This window comes from Centruroides sculpturatus, unplaced genomic scaffold (assembly GCF_000671375.1).
Source record: "Centruroides sculpturatus isolate CEXI.00-Female unplaced genomic scaffold, Cexi_2.0 scaffold434, whole genome shotgun sequence".
NCBI classification, from domain to species: domain Eukaryota; kingdom Metazoa; phylum Arthropoda; class Arachnida; order Scorpiones; family Buthidae; genus Centruroides; species Centruroides sculpturatus.
Window position 1 is genome coordinate 256,758 of NW_019384694.1, and position 24,605 is coordinate 281,362.

Genomic DNA, 24,605 nt, shown 5'->3' on the forward strand with positions numbered 1-24,605 from the left:
CACAAATATTGAAGTCGTAATATCACTAGAAAAGCGTTTAAAGCACATAAAATCATATTAAAATATATACATTTACAAGTATGTACTGTATTTACAGTACATGCATTCGTAAATTTAAATTACTTTTTTCTGTACTATATTAAAAACTAAAATTTATTTGTTTGTAAGCTTAAAATAGATCCTTATTCACCATGTATTATTAAAAATGCATTAATAAATAAAATACAGAATGGGTATTAGTAATTTATGGTTTAGCCTAGTGGCAAGTAGATTCGGAGACAAATAAATTCGACTTAAGTCGTTCTCCTGGAACCAATTACCGACGTAAGGCGAGGTATACCTGTATATGAATGAAAAGCATGTTTTTAAACTGAGATATTTGTAAGTTGACCTCTAGATTTTTAGCTCAAAGTTTGGTTTGAATCTATATCCCTCACATATGTAGCTATCCAAGAAGACTAAAGCACTTGTAGATGTAAATATACAGTAGTCCATGGCCAAACTGTACAATAAGGCCTTATCACTTTCATTGAGACACTAATTACAATATCAAACTCATAAGAAGAGATGGCAACAGAATTTATACACAAATTTTTAGCATAACTGTTAAAAAAAAAAAATCTTTAGTAGATCTAAAGATTTTTATTAGTTACTTGGAGTGCTAAAATATCTTTATAAGAACTCTTGTACAGTTGGATGTACTGATAAATACATAAGCCACAATCAACTTCTATAAAATACTGATTGTTTATCATGATAGTACCATTACATATGGCATATGATAGCAAAGACATTATAATTTTTTGAGTATCAATAATATGAATAGTGGAACATAATTGGCTTATTAGCTGTTGGAAGTAGCATATGATGGTATATTCATTTATACTTAAAATGTTAATATAAAAATAATAATAATAATAAATTTATGTTAAACAAGTTTACCAAAGATGAGTTTTAGTTGGAAATATTTTTAGCAGCTTGCTGGAGTTGTGGTAAGTAGTGCACAACAATTGTCAAAATCAATGTTATACTTGTTTACCACTCTGATGAAGGTTAGCATTTTGTCTGTCATATAAGTCAGCCTGTAGTTTTGGAGAAATTTTTTTCTCCTAGGCTTAAATAATTGATAATTGACCTATATGCCAGCATATACATAGTACAGTACATTCAACAAATAATAATTTTACATTTGTGTAAGAATAATTTTCAAAAATTTTTTATCTGCAACTACTAAAAACTTAGAAAACACACAATTGAACAATTTCTATAGTAGAGGCTTCTGAAATATTTAATCAATGACTTTTTAAATTTTATAATGATTTAAAATATATCAATTTTTTCATCATTGCAAAAATTAGTTGGAGAAATGATCTGTAGAATGTGAAAAGAATTCATTTAATAGATTTACTACATTTATCAATGAATGATATCATCAATAATTTTAATCCTCTCCTTATTAAATAGTTATAAATGTATTTTACTAAGTAGTTGAAATTAATTAAACTTTATATTACAGGCTGAAGGTCGTCAAGTAAACGTTCCAGCTTAATTACCAGAATGGGACTCCAGAGTTAAAATTTTTCATCTGCTCCATTAACTTGTTGATTCTTGACTATTTGGCTAAATATTTCTGGACTCGATCAACAAGTTTAGTTTGCAATTATGCATAAACAGCATTAATATTTACTTAGGAAGGATGAATTGTGACCTCTACAAAACAATGCATTCGACGTTTAAAAACAAAGTCAATATTAAGTGCATGAAATTTGTTTCAAAACATTCCTCTTACTAATATATGAATAGCTTAAAATTTTATTTTTTATTAAAGTTAATAGCATTTCTGTGATTAATAGTTATATACAAATATATATTATGTTATAATTTGGAGTGGATATGATATAAATGTATCATCCTCCAATACGTGTATATTGGGATATCTCCAAATCCAATATTAATCTTTATTTATTCAGTTAAAAACTTCAAACTGTAAGGACCAATTTAATAATCGTGCGTGTCTTTTTGAATTTTATTTTATTTCACAGTTACAATATTCACATATATAGCCAATAATTTTTTAATCATTCTTCACTAATGATATATGGTAATATTTAATGTGCAGCATGGGTCCATAAAAGATGTACTTTTGCACCTCATTTGGTAATTTATGTAATCATAATATATTAATATAAAATATTTTTATTTTGTATATGCACTTTCATGCACCGAAAGCTGTTTTTTGCAGTTTTACAATGGATACAGGCAAAATTTAATCTCATCTTCCCCCCCAAAAATGCTTTGTTATGTGTTGTACATAAAAATATAAAATTATTTACTTTTATCTGTGAAATGACTACAGTGGACTGAATTAAATCATTTATTAATTTAGAGCTAAGCTTAGAATGTTGTCTTAAAGACTGCATCAGAAATGAGCCAATACTCAAATATAGCTAATGAAAATCACCAAATTAGTGTAAACCAAAAACAACTGTCTGAAACTTCCATGTAAAATTATTGCTTTTCACATGTCTTTCCAGTATGGTTTAATATACAGATTTGTTACTTAGGTTCTAAGCAGAATTGTTTGTGCTTGATATGGAGTAATTTCAAGATGTTTCAATTAATAAAGTGATGTACTCAGCAGCCGACTCCAATTGTCTAAATTATGGTCCATATTTGATATATACAAAAGAAACATTATAAAAGCATAGTTATATTATTTGTTTACTTGCAAAGCTAATCCAATGTGTGTAAATATCACAGTATAGACTAAATTAACTAATATAAAGTAACTGTTTTTTAATATAAACTTTTTTTTGTTTGTTTTTTAAGAATAAAACAACGTTAAGCATTTTGAATCTAACTGAACATATTTAAAATTATAAAGATGAAAAGCAAACTTGAATTAGATAATGTGAATGTGTTTTCAGTTTTTTTTAATTGTAACAAGACAAAGAAAATTGAAATTTGTTTTATAATCAATTTAATTTCATTTCCATTGTTATAAATGATGGTGCTTTTTCTTGTTTTGGATATTAATTTTTTGTAATAAATTTCTAATTCAAATTTGTTTAATTTTCAAAATGCCTAAACGTCTTTTAATGTTTTTGTAAAGCAAAATAAATGCAATATTGTTGATGTGCAATTATTTGATATTAAATTAATAATTATATTAATTGAACAGAGTTCTTAATATGATACAGACATCAATACCGAGTGGCAGTGTCATAGCTAACTTGTGTGAATGAGAAATCTTTAAAAAATTTAAATGGAACCATTAGTTTTAAAAACGTGAAATTACATATTGTTCTTTGTATGGTGAGTGCAATTAGATGAGAATTTAAAGTCGCCGTCAAGTACTTGACTCGTAAATTCCAAGCGTGCATACTAATTCGGAAACGGGTCTTTTCCAATTTATACTTGTAGATCGTGCTACCCGTTCGGAATTGTGCTTTGCTATTAAGTAACTACTTATGGTACTGCCGAGCAGAGATGCAACTGCAAGTATTTCTGTTAGAAATTATTACAGCTTCACATCAGAATAGTTCATCACTGGTGAATAATTTTGTGACAAATGAAATTTTATTCTACCAATAAATATCGTCTCTTGGTGAAAAACTCTGAATAAATATTTATCATTGATATTAATGTTGTATTTCATTTAAAATTTAATACAAAATGTATAACCACCTCTTTCACAAGATACAAATGTTTTGATTTTATCATTAATTTCAAATAATTTTCTCTCTCCAAAATTTGTAATTTATTTTTAAAAATTTCCATTTCTAATACTTGTAATTCCTTGTTCAAAATTATGAAATCAGACACACACACACTTTCTTTATTAGTAAAGAATGATTTTTTTGAATTTCACCAATGACCTGGCATATGATACAATTGTTAGATTGATAACTCAGTCAAATGAAATATTAAGAATAAATTATTTATACAAGATAAAACAATTCAATATATAAAGTAAATGGATAATTTTTTTATAGATATTGTTTTTTGGACTTGAATCAATTTCACTTTATAATATTTTATAAAGTTAGATGATATCTCAGAATATTCATTATATAAGTTTAAAATTTTTAGAATGCAAAAATTTAATAAAACAGCCTGCAAAATAACTCCAAAGTTGGAAAGTAGAATTTGCTTTTAATAGAGGATGAAAAGAATAAACACTAAATTAACAAATATCAACAAAATTTAATGTTCTTGCACTTTTGAGCTTTAACTCTCATCTTCTGGAGGTTACCACAGAAGCAAAAAGAATAAAACATAGTAATAACAAAAATAAGCAAATACTTTATTTTTGAGGTTCTAAGATTAATGTTTAAAAAATTATGAGAGGTGTCAACAGATAGATGGGACCATTGAAAAGTTGTGAAATTTCCAGATACATTGGTGGGACTTGTCACCTCCCTCTGGTCTATATATTTCCTGTACTGCTTGAACAAATCCCATCCAACCATTGATATCAATAATGTAATGTTTTATTTTTTTCACTTTCAAGATGACAGAACTTTCAAATAAATGCCTGAAAATGAAGTGTGTTTTATCTTGAAAGTGCTAGATTATTCAGTTTTAAAATCATTTTCTACTTAACAATTTAATTATAGAGCACTCCACTATCAAAGATTTGCATTAACTGGGATGACAAAGATTACCGATGGCCACTCGGCCCACCAGTGGCCATCCGTAACTAAAAGCCACAAAACACGTGTTCGGTTGTGGGATGGCCATATGGCAATTTCTAGATTTACTTCACATTAGTAACACCTAAATAGGGGGTCAGTTTCCCCTTAAGACCTCTAAGGATTCATCCCCTTGGCAGATCATCCACGTGTCACATTGCTATATACAAATAAAACCTATAGACCATCATTTAATTTATAGACCTATAGACCAAACCAAGCCTATAGACAAATCATTTAATTTTTGGTTATAAATATAGACATATAAGTTAAGAGTTAACCAATAAGCATTCACATACTAAAAATTAAGTGAACGATAATGGGTTAATTTCTAACTCTTTGATCCTTGTGGATATGACCATTGTCATAAATTACTTTAAACTCATCTACTTTCTGCTATTGGCCAGAATGGGAAGAAGATTGATAAGGAATGATATACTTTGCTAATGTGCACTTTATTACAAGAGATAGTTTTATGCATTTTTTTCTTTTCTTGTTTCATGAAAATTTCTGCTTCATTTACTGGGTATAGGATTAAATGGGATATTTTTTCCCCATAAATGGGATACAATTGAACTATAAAGTATTTAATTCTTGTACTTTACCTACTATATACAGTCTTATACAATATGTTTTCATAACACTGAATTTAGCAAATTATTACTTGTGTATTCATGTACAGTACATATACAGGTTGACATTTATCTTTTAGAATATAAACTGAAATTAACATAGAAATTCTTATTAAATTTGAAACTGTCTTCCGGCACACTGCCGAGGAAAATCATACAAATTATTTTATTCCAAATAATAATTAAGATGGTTTTATGGTAATTTGTTTCCTAATCACACAATTTTTGAAATTCATATTATTGAAAATTATATCTATGCTTTTAACAAGCAAAATTATATAGCAAAGTGAAAAACTTTCTGAGAACATCATTAATTCACATTTATTGATGGCATCATCAATAAATGTGAATCACAATATCAAATAATTTTGGCAAGAAAGCATTATTACTTTTTCAGAATGTTTTATAAAAGCACGAAAAGACATTTGTCAATTGTACACAACAAATTATTTAATGTTATTATGTAATAGGGGCAAACTTTTGATTTTATAAACAATAGCCAAATAAACATAATTTTACTTTATATATATATATATATACACATATATATAAACCAGCAACAGGTTGCTCAACTTTTCAAGCAATATTTAAACTTTTGGTGGCAGCACCATCTGTTCTATTATAAAATAAGTTTTTTTTAATAAAATATTTAAAAATATAAGCTTAATTTTGAGGGTAGGTATGAGTTTTATAAAAAATTGTAAATGCTAATAATGAGTATAATTATCATGAAGTCATAGGGTCAAACTTCATGACAGATAAGAATGATTTCTCATTATATTCAGATTGTCATCCAATTCTTCAGATATTCTATCCTTGTGAGAAATTTAATTTTCCAAAAATTCATATTGTTCATGAAACTAACAATTCTATACTTTCACTGCACATTCCAACAATTAGGATTTGTACTAAGAAATTATTACTGTATTTCTCAATATATCTGATGTATTATCTATGTATGCATGCATGTATTTTGTCATAAATTTCCAGGACAATATTTATGGACAAAAATTACATTGGATTAGATGATTATTATATGCTGCTTTTTATCTGATAAATTATTATGTGCCATTCTGTATATCAAAATTTTCTTTCAGTGCATAATAAAATACCACAAATATTTTGGAATCAAAATTTTTATTGCACTATGGAAAAAATATAATCCAATAATATATTTCTTATAAAATATCAAATTAAAATATATTAGTTATATTAATTGTAACTGATGAAAACTGGAAATACAATTGAATCTTGAAAGTTCTTCATTAGACAAAGGAGCATTACCTTCTCGCAACAGAATTGCAACTTGCATTTTTGCTTTTAAAGCCGCATCTGCTTCTAAAATTGCATAAAATTATTAGATGGTTATGTAAATATAGAAAAAAGTAAGTCAATTTGAATTATGATTAAAGCTTGATATGTAATATAAATTCCAATCAAAGCAGAATCTTATAAAAAAAAATTAATACATTACATTATTTTTTATTACTTGATTCTAAATACACTTAAATTTAGATGATACATATTACATTCTTTAAATTAATAGCAAATAGTAAACAAAGAATTTATTTTTACAAATATATCAGTTGTTCTTCAGGACTCTTGTATATCTAACCCCCAAAATTAGCACACACACACACACACAGAAAGACAATACAGTAGAGTGTCGTTTATCCGAAAGAATTTCAGTTGGCAAATTTAAATTCTTGCTAGTGCTGTGGCGCTGCAATCTTTGGCTATATCTTGGGCTACTCCAATATTTTTTTTCTTGATGTGTGTTTTTAGCTGGCAGCACTGGCACTTTTGTGTGGTGTTTTTCTCAGGACTGTGTCGTGCTGAATCGAATGTTTTTGATACTAGATCAACTTCTAAAGTATATTTTTTTGTACAAAATAAAAAAATAATTTTTAACGATACAATAGCCACGATTATTATTTTAAAAAGTTTTCATTAGGCTTAACATCAACAAAAATTCAACGCGAAGCGACACGCAATGGAGAAAAATTTCAACATGGGATAGGTTAATGTATTTTTTGTACATAATCGGTTATCGGAACAACCCCAGTCCTCAATTGATTCGAATAACGAAGCTCTACTGTAATTACATAACATTAAACAAACAATTTAAATTAAAAACTGTATAATGCATTTTTAAAACAAATAAAATTTTTTTTATTTCTTAATTTAAATTTTGAGAGATAAAAAAACCATCTTGTACATTAATTTTTCATATGAGTGTATTTATTATGATCAAAAAAATAAAGCAAGCAATCAAAATATTTGATATACTCAAAAAATGAAGGAAAACCTAATCTAATCTAATCCTAGCTTTGCAAGGATTCTGCTAGGAAGTTATGCTCTTAACATACAGGGTGAACCAGAAGTAGGAATAGGATTATGGTTGAAAAATTATATTTCACCATTTCGTGCTTCAACAACCCTTTTTGCACAAGTACCTTTGTGTATTAATTTCTTGAAATGCATCTCTGGTGTATACTTCAAAGCTGTAAATTATGATGAACAACAGTTTGAGCACCTGCATTGGTAAGATTGTATTGTAATCTCAACATTTATTGAGATTACGTATACATATAAATTTTATCATTTACTGTCCACCTACTTTTTGGTTCACCCTGTATTATAAAGACCAAACTGAATCTGTTTACAACTTTTCATTTAGTTATATTGAACATCACAATTAAATTTTTAAAATAACTAATATGTCACACTGATATGTATTAAAGTGGCTGTAGAAATTAATGAAGTATAAACCTAAATGATATACCTGAGAACTGAAGAGGGCTTGAACCTAGTACCTGGCCAAAATGCATATTGTGAACAATTTAAACATGGAATTTTTTAAAATAAATGTGGCTCTTTGATGATAGTGCCTTCATTTCATTATTTTGATAGTCTTGGTTAGAAAGAGGCTGTAGAATTTACTGGTTTGATGTATTAGTCATATTGAACATTACAACTTTTCATTTAATTAATTGACAAAATTTGCATAAGCCACTCAAATATAAAATAATAGAACTTAATGATATAAAAAATAAAGCAATTTAAATCATGAACAATAATTATCCTCCCAACAGCTTCAATTATGACCTATAAGAATTCCATAGATGGTCAAATTCAGTTATATTAGTCTTTAAGCATTATAGATGATCAAAGTTTCTATTGAATAATGTTCTTAAATTAACTATCCTTATTTAATTCTCCTGACAGATTCTATTATAATTTACAAACTTGTTACAAGCATTCAAGTTTAAGAAAACAACTGTCCAATTTGCTTGTAATCCTAAATTTTTTTATTGTAATAATATTCTTAAATCAGTTTAATTTTTAATAATAAAACAGAAGTAATGAAAACAATTCAAATTTCTTAAAAAGAAGTTTATTGGAGCTAACTGAAATTTAATAACAGTTTCTCAAGTAGTTTTGATAACGATCTTTTAATTTTAGAAAATTACCATTGTATTCATTTGGTTCTCATCAATCCTCTTCATATATATTCCATACTATCAATCTATGTAAACTACAAATTTCCATTTTTAATAAAGTAAAAATTACATTTCAGATACTAAACATATCTTTGTAAAAACATTTTTTACAAAGATATGTTTAGTATCTGTAATGTAATTTTTAGTTTATTAAATCATAATTTCCACCAGTCCTTTTTTACAAAAAAAATACAAATTTCCACATAATTATAATTTTCACAGTTACTTTCTAATTTTAAAATTTACATATATTAAATAAATGTAAATTATTTACCTTTTGTTACATCTGTTAAAAACAAAATATTTTCTGGAGCTACTCCTATATATTCTGCAATCTTTACATAACTATGATGATCGAATTTTTGTCCTGTGTTTGTATCAAAATGGCCATCTATAAACTTATATATAATAAGTTTTAATTAGTATTTTATTGACATTTAGAAATTTATATTTAAACAATAATTTTTATATAATTTACATCATTTATAATTAAATATTCATTACATTCAATAAATCATTCTTAAGAAATTTCTAAGAAATTATTTTTATTTTTATTTTTTTGAAAAGGAAATATTCATCATTTTGATTTTAAATTTTTTTCATAATGTTTTATGCAAACAAATAAATCATTATTTTATATCTAAAAATTAGATAAATGTTCAGTTTTTTTTTATTACCTGTAACAAATTTCCATAGTTACTGTACTGAAAAAGTAATTTCTGTGCTTCAACACTTCCTGATGAATATATGTAAATTTGTTTACCTTCTTTTTTCCAGCTTTCTAAACAAGAAGGAACATCTTCATAGACACTAATTATTATAAAAATGAAATAAATTATAAACTTTTTGATAATTAATCAATAACCTTAACATAATACTAGCAATATATTTTATATGTAATTAACTACTAGTGTTGATTAATAAATAATTTCCTACTGCATTATTCTATGAAGTGTGGGGACAGAAACATGCAACCATCATACTTTAGTAGCCATAAGTATCTAGGCCAGGGATGACAAACTTATGGTACAAGTGCCCAAAGTGGCACTTTGGGAGAAATCATCTGGTGCACAATGTACCTCATGATTTCATTTCATTACCTGACCATTCTTTTTTCATTTTTTTACATTTATTATAATTAAAGCATATTTGTTTTGTTTCTTTAAATATCATAAGTTGATCGTGTGCTTGTGGTTGCTTGAACAATTGCAGCACATGATCAACTTAAACTGCATTCAAATTGGAACATACAATTTCAGTTAATATTTTGCAATGAATACATCAAGGATAGTTGTTGAGAAAATCAAAAATGAAGACTGCCCTTAAAACAACTGCAAGCATATGATCAATGTAAATTGCATTAGAATTTAAAAACATATTAAAAAATCCAGCAATGTGTTGCTTAACTCTTTAAGTTCTGATAATTATTTCTATGTTGTTAAAGACTAAATTGTTTCTATCCTTTAGGCTACATGGGAACTTGTATAGCAAAACTAGTCACACAACTTTTCCATTGGATGTTTTCATTTTGAATGGGTAAGTCTTATTTAGGCCAATTTCATGTTTAAAGAGTTAACTTTCCTGGCAACATTTAAAACTGCATGCAACATAATAAATCTATTATGTATTTTACTATAAAACTTTTTATATTTTTAATTATTATAAAATGACAAAAAGTTTAATTTTGAGGATAGAAATGAGTTTTATAAAAAAAACTGTAAATGTTAATAATGAGTAAAATTGTTATTAAATCCGACCCAACTCAAGATATGGCACATGATCCCACTATCTCCCCATCCCTCAACCTTTAACAACCAAAATTTAATATCATCAATCCCCTAATACACAAACCTCCCTGCAAAATTTCAGAAACTTTTGCCCAAAAATCATGGGATTTATTAAGCTTCAAAGAGAATTAACAAAATTGTATCCATCCACATACATATACACCCACTAATAACCATATATACAAAAAAAAATCACCCAAATTTTTTGCGTTTCTCAACGTTTCAAGGTCCCAAAATGTAAAAATCTTGGATGATCATTTTTTGACCAATTGCCATACTTTCTCTCTGTTATATATACGAGCCAGGAAAGTAATATACATTGAAGACTTATACAAAAAGAAAAACTTTTGAAGTCTTCTAAATGCCCTTTCACAATCATTGGAACACAATCAAACATTGATGAAGTCAATCTTCTTTTATAGATTCTTCCCTGCCTATATTTATGTAAATTGTCTATTCATGCCGGATTTTTAATTTGCATAAATATAGGCAGGGAAGAACCTATAAAAGATCAACTCCACCAATGTTGATTGTGTTCCAGTGATTGTGAAAGGGCATTTAGAAGACTTCAAAAGTTTTTCTTTTTGTATAAGTCTTCAATTTATTTTTTGCATGTTTTTAAATATATATTTCATCCTAAATTTAAAAAATTTTTTTCTTTGCATTAGAATTGGAACCAGAAGTTATCTTACACCTTCCTTACAGTTAAACTTAAAGATATTGAAAAGTAAACGATTTTCATTAGATGCTGAAGTTCAAGCTGATATGTGAGAAATGATTGAAGAAAACTAGAAAATTTTTTCCATGAATAAAATGAAAACAGACTGAGAATTTTGAAAAATGCACCACGTTAAATCAGTGGGGCTGAAACTATAGCCTCCCACGTCAAATCTGACCCATAAATGCATTTGACACATCATTTATAAATGATAGAAATAAGTAATACATACAAATATTTTTGTATATATGAAATATAAAAAATATTTGTGGCATATCTACAACTTATGTGCAATTTGGCAGACTAATCAAAAAGTTTGGGCACCACTGCCCTAAATAATGATACAGTAATACCTCGAACTTACGCGATAGGTGGAACCAAGCGATAACTGCATAAATAAATAACTAAATGCTTACTGGAAATATTACAGTCGACCCCCCTATAAGATATAGATACGTTCCAATTTATTAGGAATCCGATTTCTTACAAGTCGTTCCAATCACAGCCCGACACGTGTCAAGTTTACGGACTACGGCTGATTGAAAGGTTTTCTTCCATAAAACTAATCGATTCTACACTAATCCGACTCAACATTTCCAAAATACGTATATTTTTTCGTAGTTTTATAGGAATCGTAATTATAGGGACCGTAATTATAGGGGGGTCGACTGTAAATAAAAATAAACAAACACCTTTCTCTATTCCAGCACACTTTTAATGCGTTGAAAAACATTTTCGATCGTTTTAATCGATCATCATCAGTTCAAAATTCGAACTATACAACGAACAAAGTATTCGAAAAAATACAAAAAATTTCACATCGCTTATTTACAACTTAACGCTAAAGCGCATGCGCATACTTATAAAACGTATAGATTAAACCTAAGTAATTAAAAATAACAGCATTATATATCAATTAATATTATAAAAACAAATAATAACGCCGCCTATGCGGTTGCAAAAGTTAATCTATGCTATCATAAAAGGACTTCCAGGCTGTTGATAAACTTTCAGCATCTCTGTAGTTGATGCACTGCGCGGTCGTATGCGCCTTGTGTATTTCAACTTTTTCCAGGTGTTTCACCGCTTGTATTGATCTTGTAGGTTTAATAATCGCGACCTGATCCCAGTATACTTCAATTCCTTGTTGCTTTGAAAATGCTGCGAGGACTGTGCTATCAAGGCTCCTATTTATTTACTTTCTAGCTTTCTTAGCACCAACTCACAAAGAACAGCTGACATTGGGCTACCCATTGGTACGCCCCGTCCTTGCAGATATGTTATATAATAATATATGCAAGGTATGTAGATGATATCTTCGTTTTGTGGAAAAATAATAGAAATACACACCATTTTATAAGCTTAATCAACAGTAACCCTTATGGTCTAACATTAGAACTAGACCAGGAGAGTAAAAATAGTGTTAATTTCTTAGATTTAACAATTACATGCAAAGAGGGTGAGATCAAAACGAATATTTACCGTAAGCCAGTTTATCAACCAATCATCATACCTAAGAATTCCTCAGATCCAGAACATATCGAATTGGCAGCATTTCGATCATGGATTACAAGGGCTTACACACATTGTACCAGCATATATGACACTTATAAAGAATTGGAGTATATACGGAGCATAGCTGAGCAACAGGGATACGGAAGAAAGGCAATCGATGCACTGATAACAAGGATGCAAAAACGGAACCGGCAACAAAGAGCAACTGAACTAAGGGAAAGAATTGTAATTAATTACCATCCGTCTCTAAATAAAATTATTAAGAAAGTTGCCAGAAATAGAAATGTAAAAATAATTTATAGACGTAATCCTACAGTATATAAGCTCCTAAGAAATGATAAGAAAAGATATGAACGTAATAACATGACAGGAGTGTACTCGATACCTATGAAGGACCATAGATTTAACTCCGACCTAGTATATATAGGAGCAACTATGCGGAACCTAAAGAAAAGGATTGATGAGCACAAATACTCAGTAAATAGGAGCCTTGATAGCACGGTCCTTGCAGCGTTTGCAAAGCAAAAAGGAATTGAAGTATACTGGGATCAGGCCGCGATTATTAAACCTACAAGATCAATACAATCGGTGAAACATCTGGAAAAAGTTGAAATACACAAGGCGCATACGACCGCGCAGTGCATCAACTACAGAGATGCCGAAAGTGCAAGTCATGTAACTTTTGGCACTTACAGCTTCACATAAATTCAAGTTCAAAATACAGCCTCTTACAGTGCCAATATTGCCACACCATTTTTTGCAGCAGAAAACATTGTGTTTAGAATTCAATTCTTTAATAAAATGTATTTAGAGAAAAATGGCATTTACAACATTATGGCATTGCACACTTCATTTTATTTATTACTCCAGTTGTTTATTAAAAGTTCCCCTTGGATTCTAACAGTGACTTCAGACAAGTCTATGACAGGGGATGAGATAATCTCATGGCAAGGAAAGAGAATTAGTAAAATGGGAGTTAGTAATTTAGCTCAAGGCTTTTCAGATGTAAAGTGTTTGATATACAAGGTGTTTCAGAAATTGTGTGTAAAAAAATGCAGGAATTGTAGGGAGGTTAATTTTGAGTCAAAAACTCTAGTGCCATTTTTTTTTATTTGAAGCATTCTACTTGAATTATTGGACATTAAAAAATCATGTCATTTCCTGTTTAGTGAAAATGACATCTGACATACAAAAATATCTGTTTATAATTGCATGTTAGTTTGATACTCTTCATTTATTATCTGCAATATTAATTTATTATTTGAATTTTGACCCCTTTTTAGACATTATTATTTTGAGTTTTTAGACCCTTTGACCCTGTTCGGTAATACCTGTAAAAGGCATTAATAGATTACTAACAAATAATCATTTATTTTTCCCTTATTCATTATAATCCGTATTGTTATCAAAAAACAAATTTCAAGTAATAAATTAATATTGCAAATAATAAATGAAGAATATCAAATTAACAAGCAATTATCAACAGATATTTTTATACATCAGATGTCATTTTCACTAAACAGGAAATAACATCACAGTTTTTAATGGCTTATAACTCAAAAAGAATGCTTCAAAAAAAAAAAAAAAAAAACTAGCATTTTTGGTTCAAAATTAATCTCTCTATTTTTTTTAACTAAATTTTTCTATTTCTGAAATTTTTAATATATAACAGAAATATAACAGAAATTTTTCTATTTCTGAAACACCCTATATACGTTGGAGAATAAGCATAATCTCAGACCTTGTAAGTTCCTGCATATGGAAAATTATTCAAATAATTGGCTCTACAAATGAGTTGATTAAACATCTGGATTATTACAATATAAAGTTTGAAATTCACTCTTTCTATTTGTAAATATGATAGAATTATAACATATTAAAATTAAAATAAAATTTAGATTAAAAAAATTTATTATACAGCCTACTGTGATTTTATTTCACCATTTTTGTAGCCAATTCTCCACATTTGTCCTTGAAGTTGCTTAAGAGCCGTTGTTTTTCTATCATAATCCATTTGTAACATTATATTATTAACAATAGATTTTTGCACAGCATTAATATCTTCTTCAGAAGGAGATTCTGGCAAATCTTCAATTTCAACAATTTCTTTGATTCCTTTCTGTTTATCTTCATTTACCTGGTTATAATTCAAGTATTAAGTAAATATTAAAAATGTAAATATATTAAAATATTTATATTCTCACTTGTTTCTTTAAAGCTTTGATAGTTTCCATGAGTTCAGAATTACCCCAGAATTGTTTTAAGTAGTTACATATTGCTGATCTTGCATAAGGAAATAATGTATTCTGAAAATATTAAATTGATATAAATTAATATACAGTACAGCGTCGATTTTCCGAATCAATTGAGGACTGGGGTTGTCCGGATAACTGATATTTCGGATAACTGATTTACGTACGAAAAAATAGTTTAACATATCCGATGTCTAAATTTTTCTCCGTTGCGTGTCGCTTCGCGTTGAATTTTCGTCGATGTTAAGCCTAACAAAGACTATTGTATCGTTAAAAATTATTTTTTTATTTTGTACAAACAAAATAAATATATTGAAAAATATAAAAATAATAAAAAATTATACTTCAGATGTTAATTTAGTATCAAAAACGTAAAATATTTGAGTAGCCCAAGACATAGCCAAAGATTGAAGCGCCACAGCACTGGCGAAAATTTAAATTTGCCGACTGGAATTATTTCGGATGATTGACGTTTCGGATGATTGACTTTCGGAAAATCGATGCTCTACTGTAATGCCAATTGTTTTATCATATTAATTTGTTAACAAGATTATTTTATTCCAAATATGTAATTCTATAACTCTTGCAAGTACCAGTATATTATTTGATCAACTTATTTATGTAGACTAATATAATTATTTTCAAACAGTGCATTTATAATAATATATTTTTTGATAATTATATGAAACCAATTCAAATGCATGTGGTACTCATAAGTGGTCTACAGAAGACCAAAATCCTCATTTAACTCAAAGCATGGACCTAAAACACAATAAAAATGATAAAAATATGGTTTAAGTTTAAACTTTATCATAATACAATGGAGGTATGTTTGTTTGTGTTTGAATAATATTTTTTCTTATATTGACAATAAAAATATAAGCATGTGCTAGTTTCCATAATCCTGCCCCTAAAGTTTCCATATCTGGTCTTGTCTTTCATCTAACTCTGTTCTCAAGATTAAAGAAAGATAGATGGATGACATAAGAATTTATGTTTATAATGTTTTCAAATTGCAAACCAACAACTAATCACCAGATGCTAGCCATTGGTCCCCCTCCAGATTGCTTATAGATCTTGTTGTTTCACAAAGTATGAATTCTTCAAAATTAAATCTAGAAAGTCTGTAACTATTTAAAATTTGTCTAATGATATTTTTGTTTATGCATATACATTCTCTTGTAAACAATATAGTCAGCTCTATTTTTATTGACAAGTATAGAATTTTCTAGTCTAGAACAGTCAGCTTGTCTAAAGAAATTGATTTAATGCTTTTATTGCCTCTAAGGAGCTTTAAGGAACTTACTTTACATTGTGTGCTTACTCAAGTACAGGCCTTAATACTTTGATGAGTACTCCTATATGTATACATGTTACATTTAGTGGACTCTACAGAGTAAGCACATATATAGACATTCTTCATTCTTCTAACCTAGCTAATATATTCTGTACACCAGAGTCCTGCAAAAAAACTTAATGTAGACTGAGAAGGTGACAAGTTACTGAAAAGAAGAGTTTTATGGCATAATGATAATGCCAGTCTAAGTAGCAGAATTTTCATAATGGTATTATATGTACAGTACATTTTCACATACTTATTAACTAAGTACCAATAGTAACAATTTCTACTCGTAATTACAATTTAATTTTTAAAAATATTGACTATTCAGCAGCTACTTTTGTGTTAGTGACATTCACATTGTGGTGGCACTTTAGAACAAGAATTATTATATTCTTTGCTAAAATATGGAATTGATGCTATTATTAAGTGTTGCCAGTGAAGAACCATAACTTGATTGTAGTGCAAGTTATAGAGGTAAAAATTAGATTACACGTATTTTATTTTATTCATTGTTTGAATGATGCAATGAGTTTTACAGAATGTCAAATCATTGAGAGTCCAGTTTCTAGGACTCTACTGTATCAAGTGATAAAGTCTTCTGTTGTTACTGCAAGCTTTTTGACACTTGCAACTTGTAAGTACTTTTAATAACTGGCTAAACTTTCATACAAGAATAGCCTCAGCTAGTGTTATATGAATGTCTGGCTTAAGAACTCCAAAAAGCATTTGTAATCTATGCTCAGTTGCTGTGAACTGCAGCAGCAATCTGAAGAAACATTAATGAAGTATAGGAAGAACGAGACCAACAAGAGAAAAGCGCCATAGAAAAATAAAATAAGAAACAAAATGCTGGCATCAAGTTTTTGAGTGACCAATAGCCACTGTACAGTTCCTATCAGAAAGAAACTTGATATTTCATGGATCTGAAGAACAAATAAGAACTGCTAGAAAAGTTTTATTCAATAATGCAAGATCTGCAAAAAATACAGAATAAGGAAATATATGACTATTACTTAGGTTCTAAATCTTCCCACAACTGGTTATGTACTAGTAAATAACACCAACAAAACCTTCAAAAATATACAGTACTAGCAAATATAGTTTAATATGAATATGCTATGACATAGCATATTTTTTAATTAAACTATATTAAACTATATTTAGAAAGATCCTCTATCACCTCTACCTAGGAGTTCCAGAAGGTCTTAATTTGCCACTGGATTTACTATTAAATATTTTAAGTTGTAAAATTTGCAAATATTTATAATCAATACAAAAATTATAATTTTTAATTCAAATTCTAATAATGATAAACAGAATGTTTAGTTAGTAACTAAAAAATCATTCACTTTTTTGAGATGGGGTGGTGTGTAGTAGTAGAATTATTCATTTTTAAGTGTCCTTTAATCCAATCATAGAAACCTGGCAACATACTTATAAATGATAGAAATAAGCCTACTTTTGGTATACAAGGTCTGTTCAAAAAGTATCGGACCTTTGGTCGGCAAAAATAAATTTATTGACTTTGAGGTACAAAACCCTAATCCCCTTCAAAGTAGTCTCCTTGGTAATGTATACACTTCTCCCAGCGTTCCTGCCATTGCTGGAAACACTGCTGGAACGCATCTTTTGGAATGGTTATCAGCCGGTCCGTCGCATTTCGCATGATGTCTTCTCTCGACTAAATTTGGGTTCCTTTTAGCGGCATTTTCAGCTTGAGAAATAGCCAAAGGTCACACGGAGCCATGTGGAGAGAGTACGGAGCGTGACGAACCACAGGAGTATTGTGTTTGGCGACGAAAGCCCGAATCAGATGCGCAGAATGGGCGGATGCGTTATCACGATGGAGCTGCCAAGTTTTGATCGACCACAGATCCGGTCGTTTGCGTCGCACTGTATCGGAAAGACGACGAAGGACCTCCTGGTAGTACTCCTTTGCGATGGTTTGGCCTTGTGGTGCGTACTCACGACACACCACCCCACGAGAGTCGAAAAAACTGTCAACATGACCTTTGATATTGCTGCGGACCTGCCGCGCTTTTTTTGGCCTCGAGGATCGTCCCCGAAAGCCTGCTGAATCTTGCGAATGATTTACACTAGGGTATCGTCAAGGTTTTTGGCAAAATTTGATGTAATACCGCTGCTCGCGTTGTTCAGTCATTTTTCAGCTTAGTGGAATCCGACGAGAGCGCTCTACATGACCTCACTCATAGGCCGATTGCCAACGACTGACGCTTCCTGCAGGCAGGAAAAAATTCAGAGATGTGCATGACTGTCCTCTCCACAACTCCACCAAAGGAGGCCTCTCGCGCATCATTGGTTTACGCGGAAAAAAATAAGGTCCGATACTTTTTGAACAGACCTTGTATATGGAATATACAAAATATTTGTGGCCTGCCTATCTATGACTTATTCACAATTTGATTTGCCAATCAAAAAAATTTGGATACCACTGAGGCTACTCTAAAGGAAGCAATTTTGCAAATTAAGGCTGCTAAGTATTTTGCAATAATTCTTGATTGCACTTTTTACTTCAGTCATCATGAGTAAATATCAATGGTAATTAGATATGTAGCTGATGAATACAATCAAATGCACTAGTGGAAATATACAGTACAAACAATAATTTCTTTCTAGTGGAAAGTAACACAGGTGAAAATCTGTGCAACATCCTTCTACACAAACTTCAAACATTAGAGTGGATATTAAAATATCCATGGACAAAGGTATGATAATGGTGTCAATATAAAGGGACATACCTCAGATAAGCAGGCAGGACTTCTAGAGAATTCAAGAGCTTTCTTTACAACTGCATCCAAACAACACAACTACAACCTAATTTTGGAAGATGTGGCCAAAACAATGATTGTCTAATGCAATATTTTTTGGAACTCTGCAGTGTATTTACACACTTTTTGCATCATTATTTAAAAGATATAGAAAGTATGAAAGATGTATAATATCAAGCTGCTGAAATTTGTGATGAGCTAGAAAAGTTAGCAGAAAATACTGATGATACTCAAGCAAAAACATGATGCTTAATTATTAGTCAGTCAAATAACAGATTATGTTTTTTATCTTGCTAGTTTTCTAGTGCTCTTTACTCTTATAAGTGAATTTTGTGAATAAGAAACTCCATAGTAATACCTTGAATATTACTACAGAGTTTTCTTCATCCCATAAGCTTTGTAACTGGTTAAAGAATACAGAGAAAGGTTTTAATGACTGATACCAATGAACCTGCCAAAGACCTAGCCATTTAAGCCTGTACTCAAGACTCTGAATAAATACTTATGCTAAAAAAGAAAATTATTTGATCATGAATCTGCAGATATAATTTTGTCAAATCCAAAAACAGCTTTCAGAGTTTCATGTTTGCAGTGCTTTATCTGCACTGCAAACATATGGGCCACTGTTTGACCAACTGAAAAAACATTCAAATTTATTTGGATTTTTTGTGCAATTCCAAGACCTGTCCAAGGATACCAAAAGAAAAATGTGCAGCAGATTTGGAAATGCCATTGTCAGCTGTTCTTTTTCCTGTTGACAAATTAAAACCACAAAACTGGCTGATACAGATGATTACCTGCTTTGTGAGGGGGGCATATAAGTCAATTCTGCCAATAGAAATTCAAAACCCCATGAAAATGCTTGAATTCCTTGCTTACAACAACTGGTCTACTGCATTTTCCAAATTTATTTATTGCTCTTCAGATTTTCTTGATAATCTCAATGACTGTGGCATCAGGTGAAAGAAGTTTTTCAAAGCTGAAACCAATCAATACCTACCTGATATATCAATTTGCCAAAAATGAACCGTCTGTCAATTATGTCTATTGAATCTGAAATTTGGAGGAGTTTAAACTTAGACAAAAATCCTAAAAAATTTTGCAGAGAAAAAGCAAGAATGGTAACTTAAGAATGATGATAAAAGGCAATAATAATATGACTTATTTATAAGTTTAAACTAAGAATACCACAACTTTAACTTAATTGAAAACATCCAAAGAGAGGAAACAAGTCAACTTTCAAAATACATCTCATATCTGAATGCCCACTACAACGAATGATGTCTTTTAGTACTCATCGCAATATTCAAATCAAGGAATCCCAGGATTACAAATTTCTTGAAGCACATTTATGAAAAATTCTAAAATAGTGCTAGTAAAAATTGTAAGCTTGATAAAAGAAAACAATGCAACACTTGGGTGATCTGCTAACGGATGCCTTTCAGGAGGACTTTCTATTGGAAATTGAACCCCCATTTAGGTGTTTGTCAACACCTTCGCTCCTTATAAAAACAAAAACGGTTCCTGGAATGGGAGGAAGCGGGTTGGCGCAGGTGCTGAAAGACTGTTGTTTTCGGGAGAGAAAGAGAGGAATTTTGGGCAAGGAAAAGAGAAGAAGCTATCCTGTGGACTGATGGTGTGTGGCGGATTGTTGAGTCGGTGTCATTCATATATGTTAAAATGTGTGTTTTTTGGAGGGCTCGAGAAATAAATGTGATTACAAGGTTCTAGTGCATCGTCTGACTTAATTAATGAGCCAGGACTATGGTCCCTCACAGTGTAAACACTTTAAGTGAACCTGAAAACATCCATGTGTCTAGTCCGTTGGTCAGGTGTGAACCAGCAACCAACTACAAGTGTTCAGTGGTTTTATCCATTCGACCATGGTGCCCGTGCTAGTAAAAGTTGGTAGGGAGCGACTCTGTTCTCAGCGTCAGTTTCTACTTGTTTCAGTGACGTTTTGTGAAATTGATTAGAATTAATAGGAGGGAACAGAAACTATATAGATTTTTTCCCATTATAAATAATGAAAAATATATTCCTATATCCGAATTACCAATATTCAAATCGTTTTCAGCAATGCATTCGATTCGGATTGGCTGTGTAGTCAATGTACTGTACAGATAAATTAACTAAATAAATGTGATTTGAAACGCAATGCACAGGACAAAGTCGACTATTCATGCAATGTGTATGTGAAGAAGAATGGAGTGATCTCCATATCAAGGTCTCTATTTCAAAAACCATAAATCATTCAGATCTAATATTTTGCAGATCTTAGTTGAAGACCACAAGCTATCTTACTGTGAAATTTGAACTAAATCGGAGGAGTCGAGAACAGAGGTTTACACAGTTGGCATGGAATGACTCCTATCACATTTTGAGACAAAATTTCTCATACTGCAATTTTTTAGAAAAAAAATTAATCTTTCATATTTTTATCAGAAATTTAAAGCTTCCATTAAAATCCTCAGCAACGTATATGACCTGGTAACATCAAACTCAAAGGAAACAGTTATATATAACAGAGAGTGGATAATTTCTAAAAAAAACAGCCATAGAAACAAACTTGGGATTTTCAGTATTTGTCATAAAGCCACATTTGTGAAGATAATGCATTAAAAGTTATATTATCTCAAAAGGTGGAGATTTTCTAGCTCAGGCTGTCTGACAACTGCTTACAAAGGCAACTATGATACAATTGCCTATTCTTTCTGGAAACACACATGTAGATATTGTAACTTGTTCTTAACAACATTTCTTTGTTTCTTTTGCATTTCTCAATAGAAAATAAATGACATCAAATGAAATTAGGGGTCTTTATAAATGTAACGACTTTCATTTAATTTTGGTTAACGGATTTAATACAATCACATAATTTTAGTTTAATGAGCTAATGCTTATTAAATCAAAAAATGATTAGATTATACTTTTTAGTCGAGTCCAAAAATTCTGACTGACTAATCTTTACTTTAGTTAATCAGAATGTTTGAAATCGAGAACAGATACCGAATATAACTCTAAACAAGGTTAAAAATGTCAAGAATTTCTTCATATAAACAAAAATAGTCGCATATATTCTGACGTGAAATGACCTCCCTTTACATTGGGTCATTAAATACCCAATTATTTTAAAGCAATATAAGTACTGAATGTTAAATATGCTAAGTATATAAATAATTAAAATATAAATTACTTTGACAAAACTAATGGAAGTAGTGGTTCCTTCGATGTCTAAAAGACAAACATTAATATTTTCCAATNTTGATTTCTTTTATTTACATTAATATTTTCCAATTTTCAACTTTTTCTTTTCTTAATGAAAATAATCTTACTTCTAATTTCATCAATATCTATATAATTTATGCGGGATAATATAAATTACTTTGACAAAACTAATGGAAGTAGTGGTTCCTTCGATGTCTAAAAGACAAACATTAATATTTTCCAATTTCAAGAAAGACATTTTGATCCTAAGTATATACCGTTATAAATTCTCGATTACTGTATCAAATATTATGCTTTTCGTAGCACACAAATATCCTTCCCAATATACAACAAACTTTAAACCGAACACGTGACTTTATTTATTATTTGTTCCGTTTTGTCACACAAGTGTCTAGTCCAACGAGATAGAATAACCGTACAGGCGGAAGCGCCACCAGACGTAAGCAACTTGAAACTCTGTCCGCCATGTTTCCTTTATTCAAAACAAGTAGCGGACTTCTAAACGTGATAGAAAGCACCATTTAGGCTGCGTACACACTAGGCGTTTTTAAACACGCGTTTTAAAGAACCAAGAGTTCTGCATAGGCATACACACTCAAACGCGCGCTTTTGGCCAAGCGCGCGTTAAATGCGCGTTTATAGATTTTTCTTAAAACGCGCGTTTTGCGGGCGTCAGCCCAGCGCTTTGAGATATATGTGCTGCCATGTTGTTGTACATTCGATCGCGCGCTTTCGGGTAGAGTGGACGTACGTTGGCCGAAATGAAGAACGATCATTTCGATACTGATCTATTTATTGATGAAATCTAAAAGAGACCAACCATCGTAAGAGGATTTTATAGATATTTTAAAAGAATTAAAAAACTTGGGTTCATTTTATCTTAGTTTTGGATACAACGTCAGAAACATTCCATGCGTCAGTCTATCTCGTAATATTGGGTGCACCCAAAATTCTCTTTACCTTTGCCATCGTCTTTTATAGCGACGATGGAGGAGGGGCACACAAGCAATTACTTTCACGTCCATTTCCAAACTGAGCCAATGCGTATGCTCCAATAAACGGTCGTCTAACGCCGAGCTAACGCGCGGTGTGTACGCTGCTAACGCGCGTTTAACGCAACGCAAAACGCCTAATGTGTACACAGCCTTAGCATTCAAATACAAACTTTTTCTAGCCATAGAGCGACTCTCACGCCAGTTATCGGCAACCTGAGGCATTTTTAACTGTACTTGAGAGGGCAGCGCAAGGACCAGTATATCTATCGACTCTGATAATACAACTACTGCTAGTTTTGTTGCCACTCTAGAAATAGTGAAACGGGAAGAGCCATTTATGGATTTTGTGAAAGATTGTTTTATTAAAATGTCTGAATATCTTTCTTGCGATTTTAAAAATAAAACAGAAATAATTGCTAAAATAAAAGATATGCTATTGTCCGCTAAGACTGTAAGAAACAGAACTGTTCGTACGACAGATGTAACTAGTCAGCAGGTTACGGATTTAAATTCAACACCAGGATTTTCTATTGCCTATGATGCATCTTGCGATGTGAATAATATTGCACGGATTGTACTTATTTGTAGATATGTTAACTCTGGCGGACCTCAGGAAGAGTTACTGCTACTTACTATAACCAGAATTCGTCTTCTCTACTTTCTTCGCTCCCAGTTGCGTTTCCTACGAAACGTTCCGAAATCATTTGTTTATCCTATGCGTGTGACCTAAACGTGGCAAAAGAAAATACGAAACACTAAAATCTTGTGTGAAGTTTCATCAGTTTTGAAATTTTTCGAAAGAATCGTTTACTTCAGACTTCGATATACATTCGCAAATAAAATTCTTTCTTTCTTCTAATGCCGATTTCCTTTCTGTTTCTGTTTGCAACAGTCGATTTTATTTGATTCTTACTTATAAACAAAAATCTGCTGAAACAGTCGCGTAAAGGAAACTGTTTCTTTCTGATCAAATGAGTCGCTTAGCCTAATAATTCTTATTGTTGTATTTAATTTTGTTTATAAAAGGATTTAAGTTAAATTACATTTTAAAATTATAAATAACAATTATTATATTTTAAAGGTTTGTCCTTAAATTACGTGTCATGGTTAGGGGTGGGAGGGGCATGAGAAAAAATCACAAAAGGTTTTT

At 30.4% G+C, this 24,605-nt stretch overlaps 1 protein-coding gene across 1 annotated transcript; it reads right to left on the reverse strand.

Moving 5' to 3' along the window:
• Positions 1-6,452: 6,452 nt before the first annotated feature.
• Positions 6,453-22,904, reverse strand: LOC111627405 (enolase-phosphatase E1-like). The gene is made up of 6 exons (XM_023370969.1): positions 22,618-22,904; positions 15,054-15,155; positions 14,775-14,986; positions 9,507-9,639; positions 9,104-9,227; positions 6,453-6,664 (listed from the first exon to the last, which is right to left on the reverse strand). The coding sequence occupies exons 1-6, from the start codon at positions 22,696-22,698 to the stop codon at positions 6,534-6,536; spliced, it is 783 nt and encodes a 260-aa protein (XP_023226737.1). The 5' UTR covers positions 22,699-22,904; the 3' UTR covers positions 6,453-6,533.
• Positions 22,905-24,605: the final 1,701 nt, after the last annotated feature.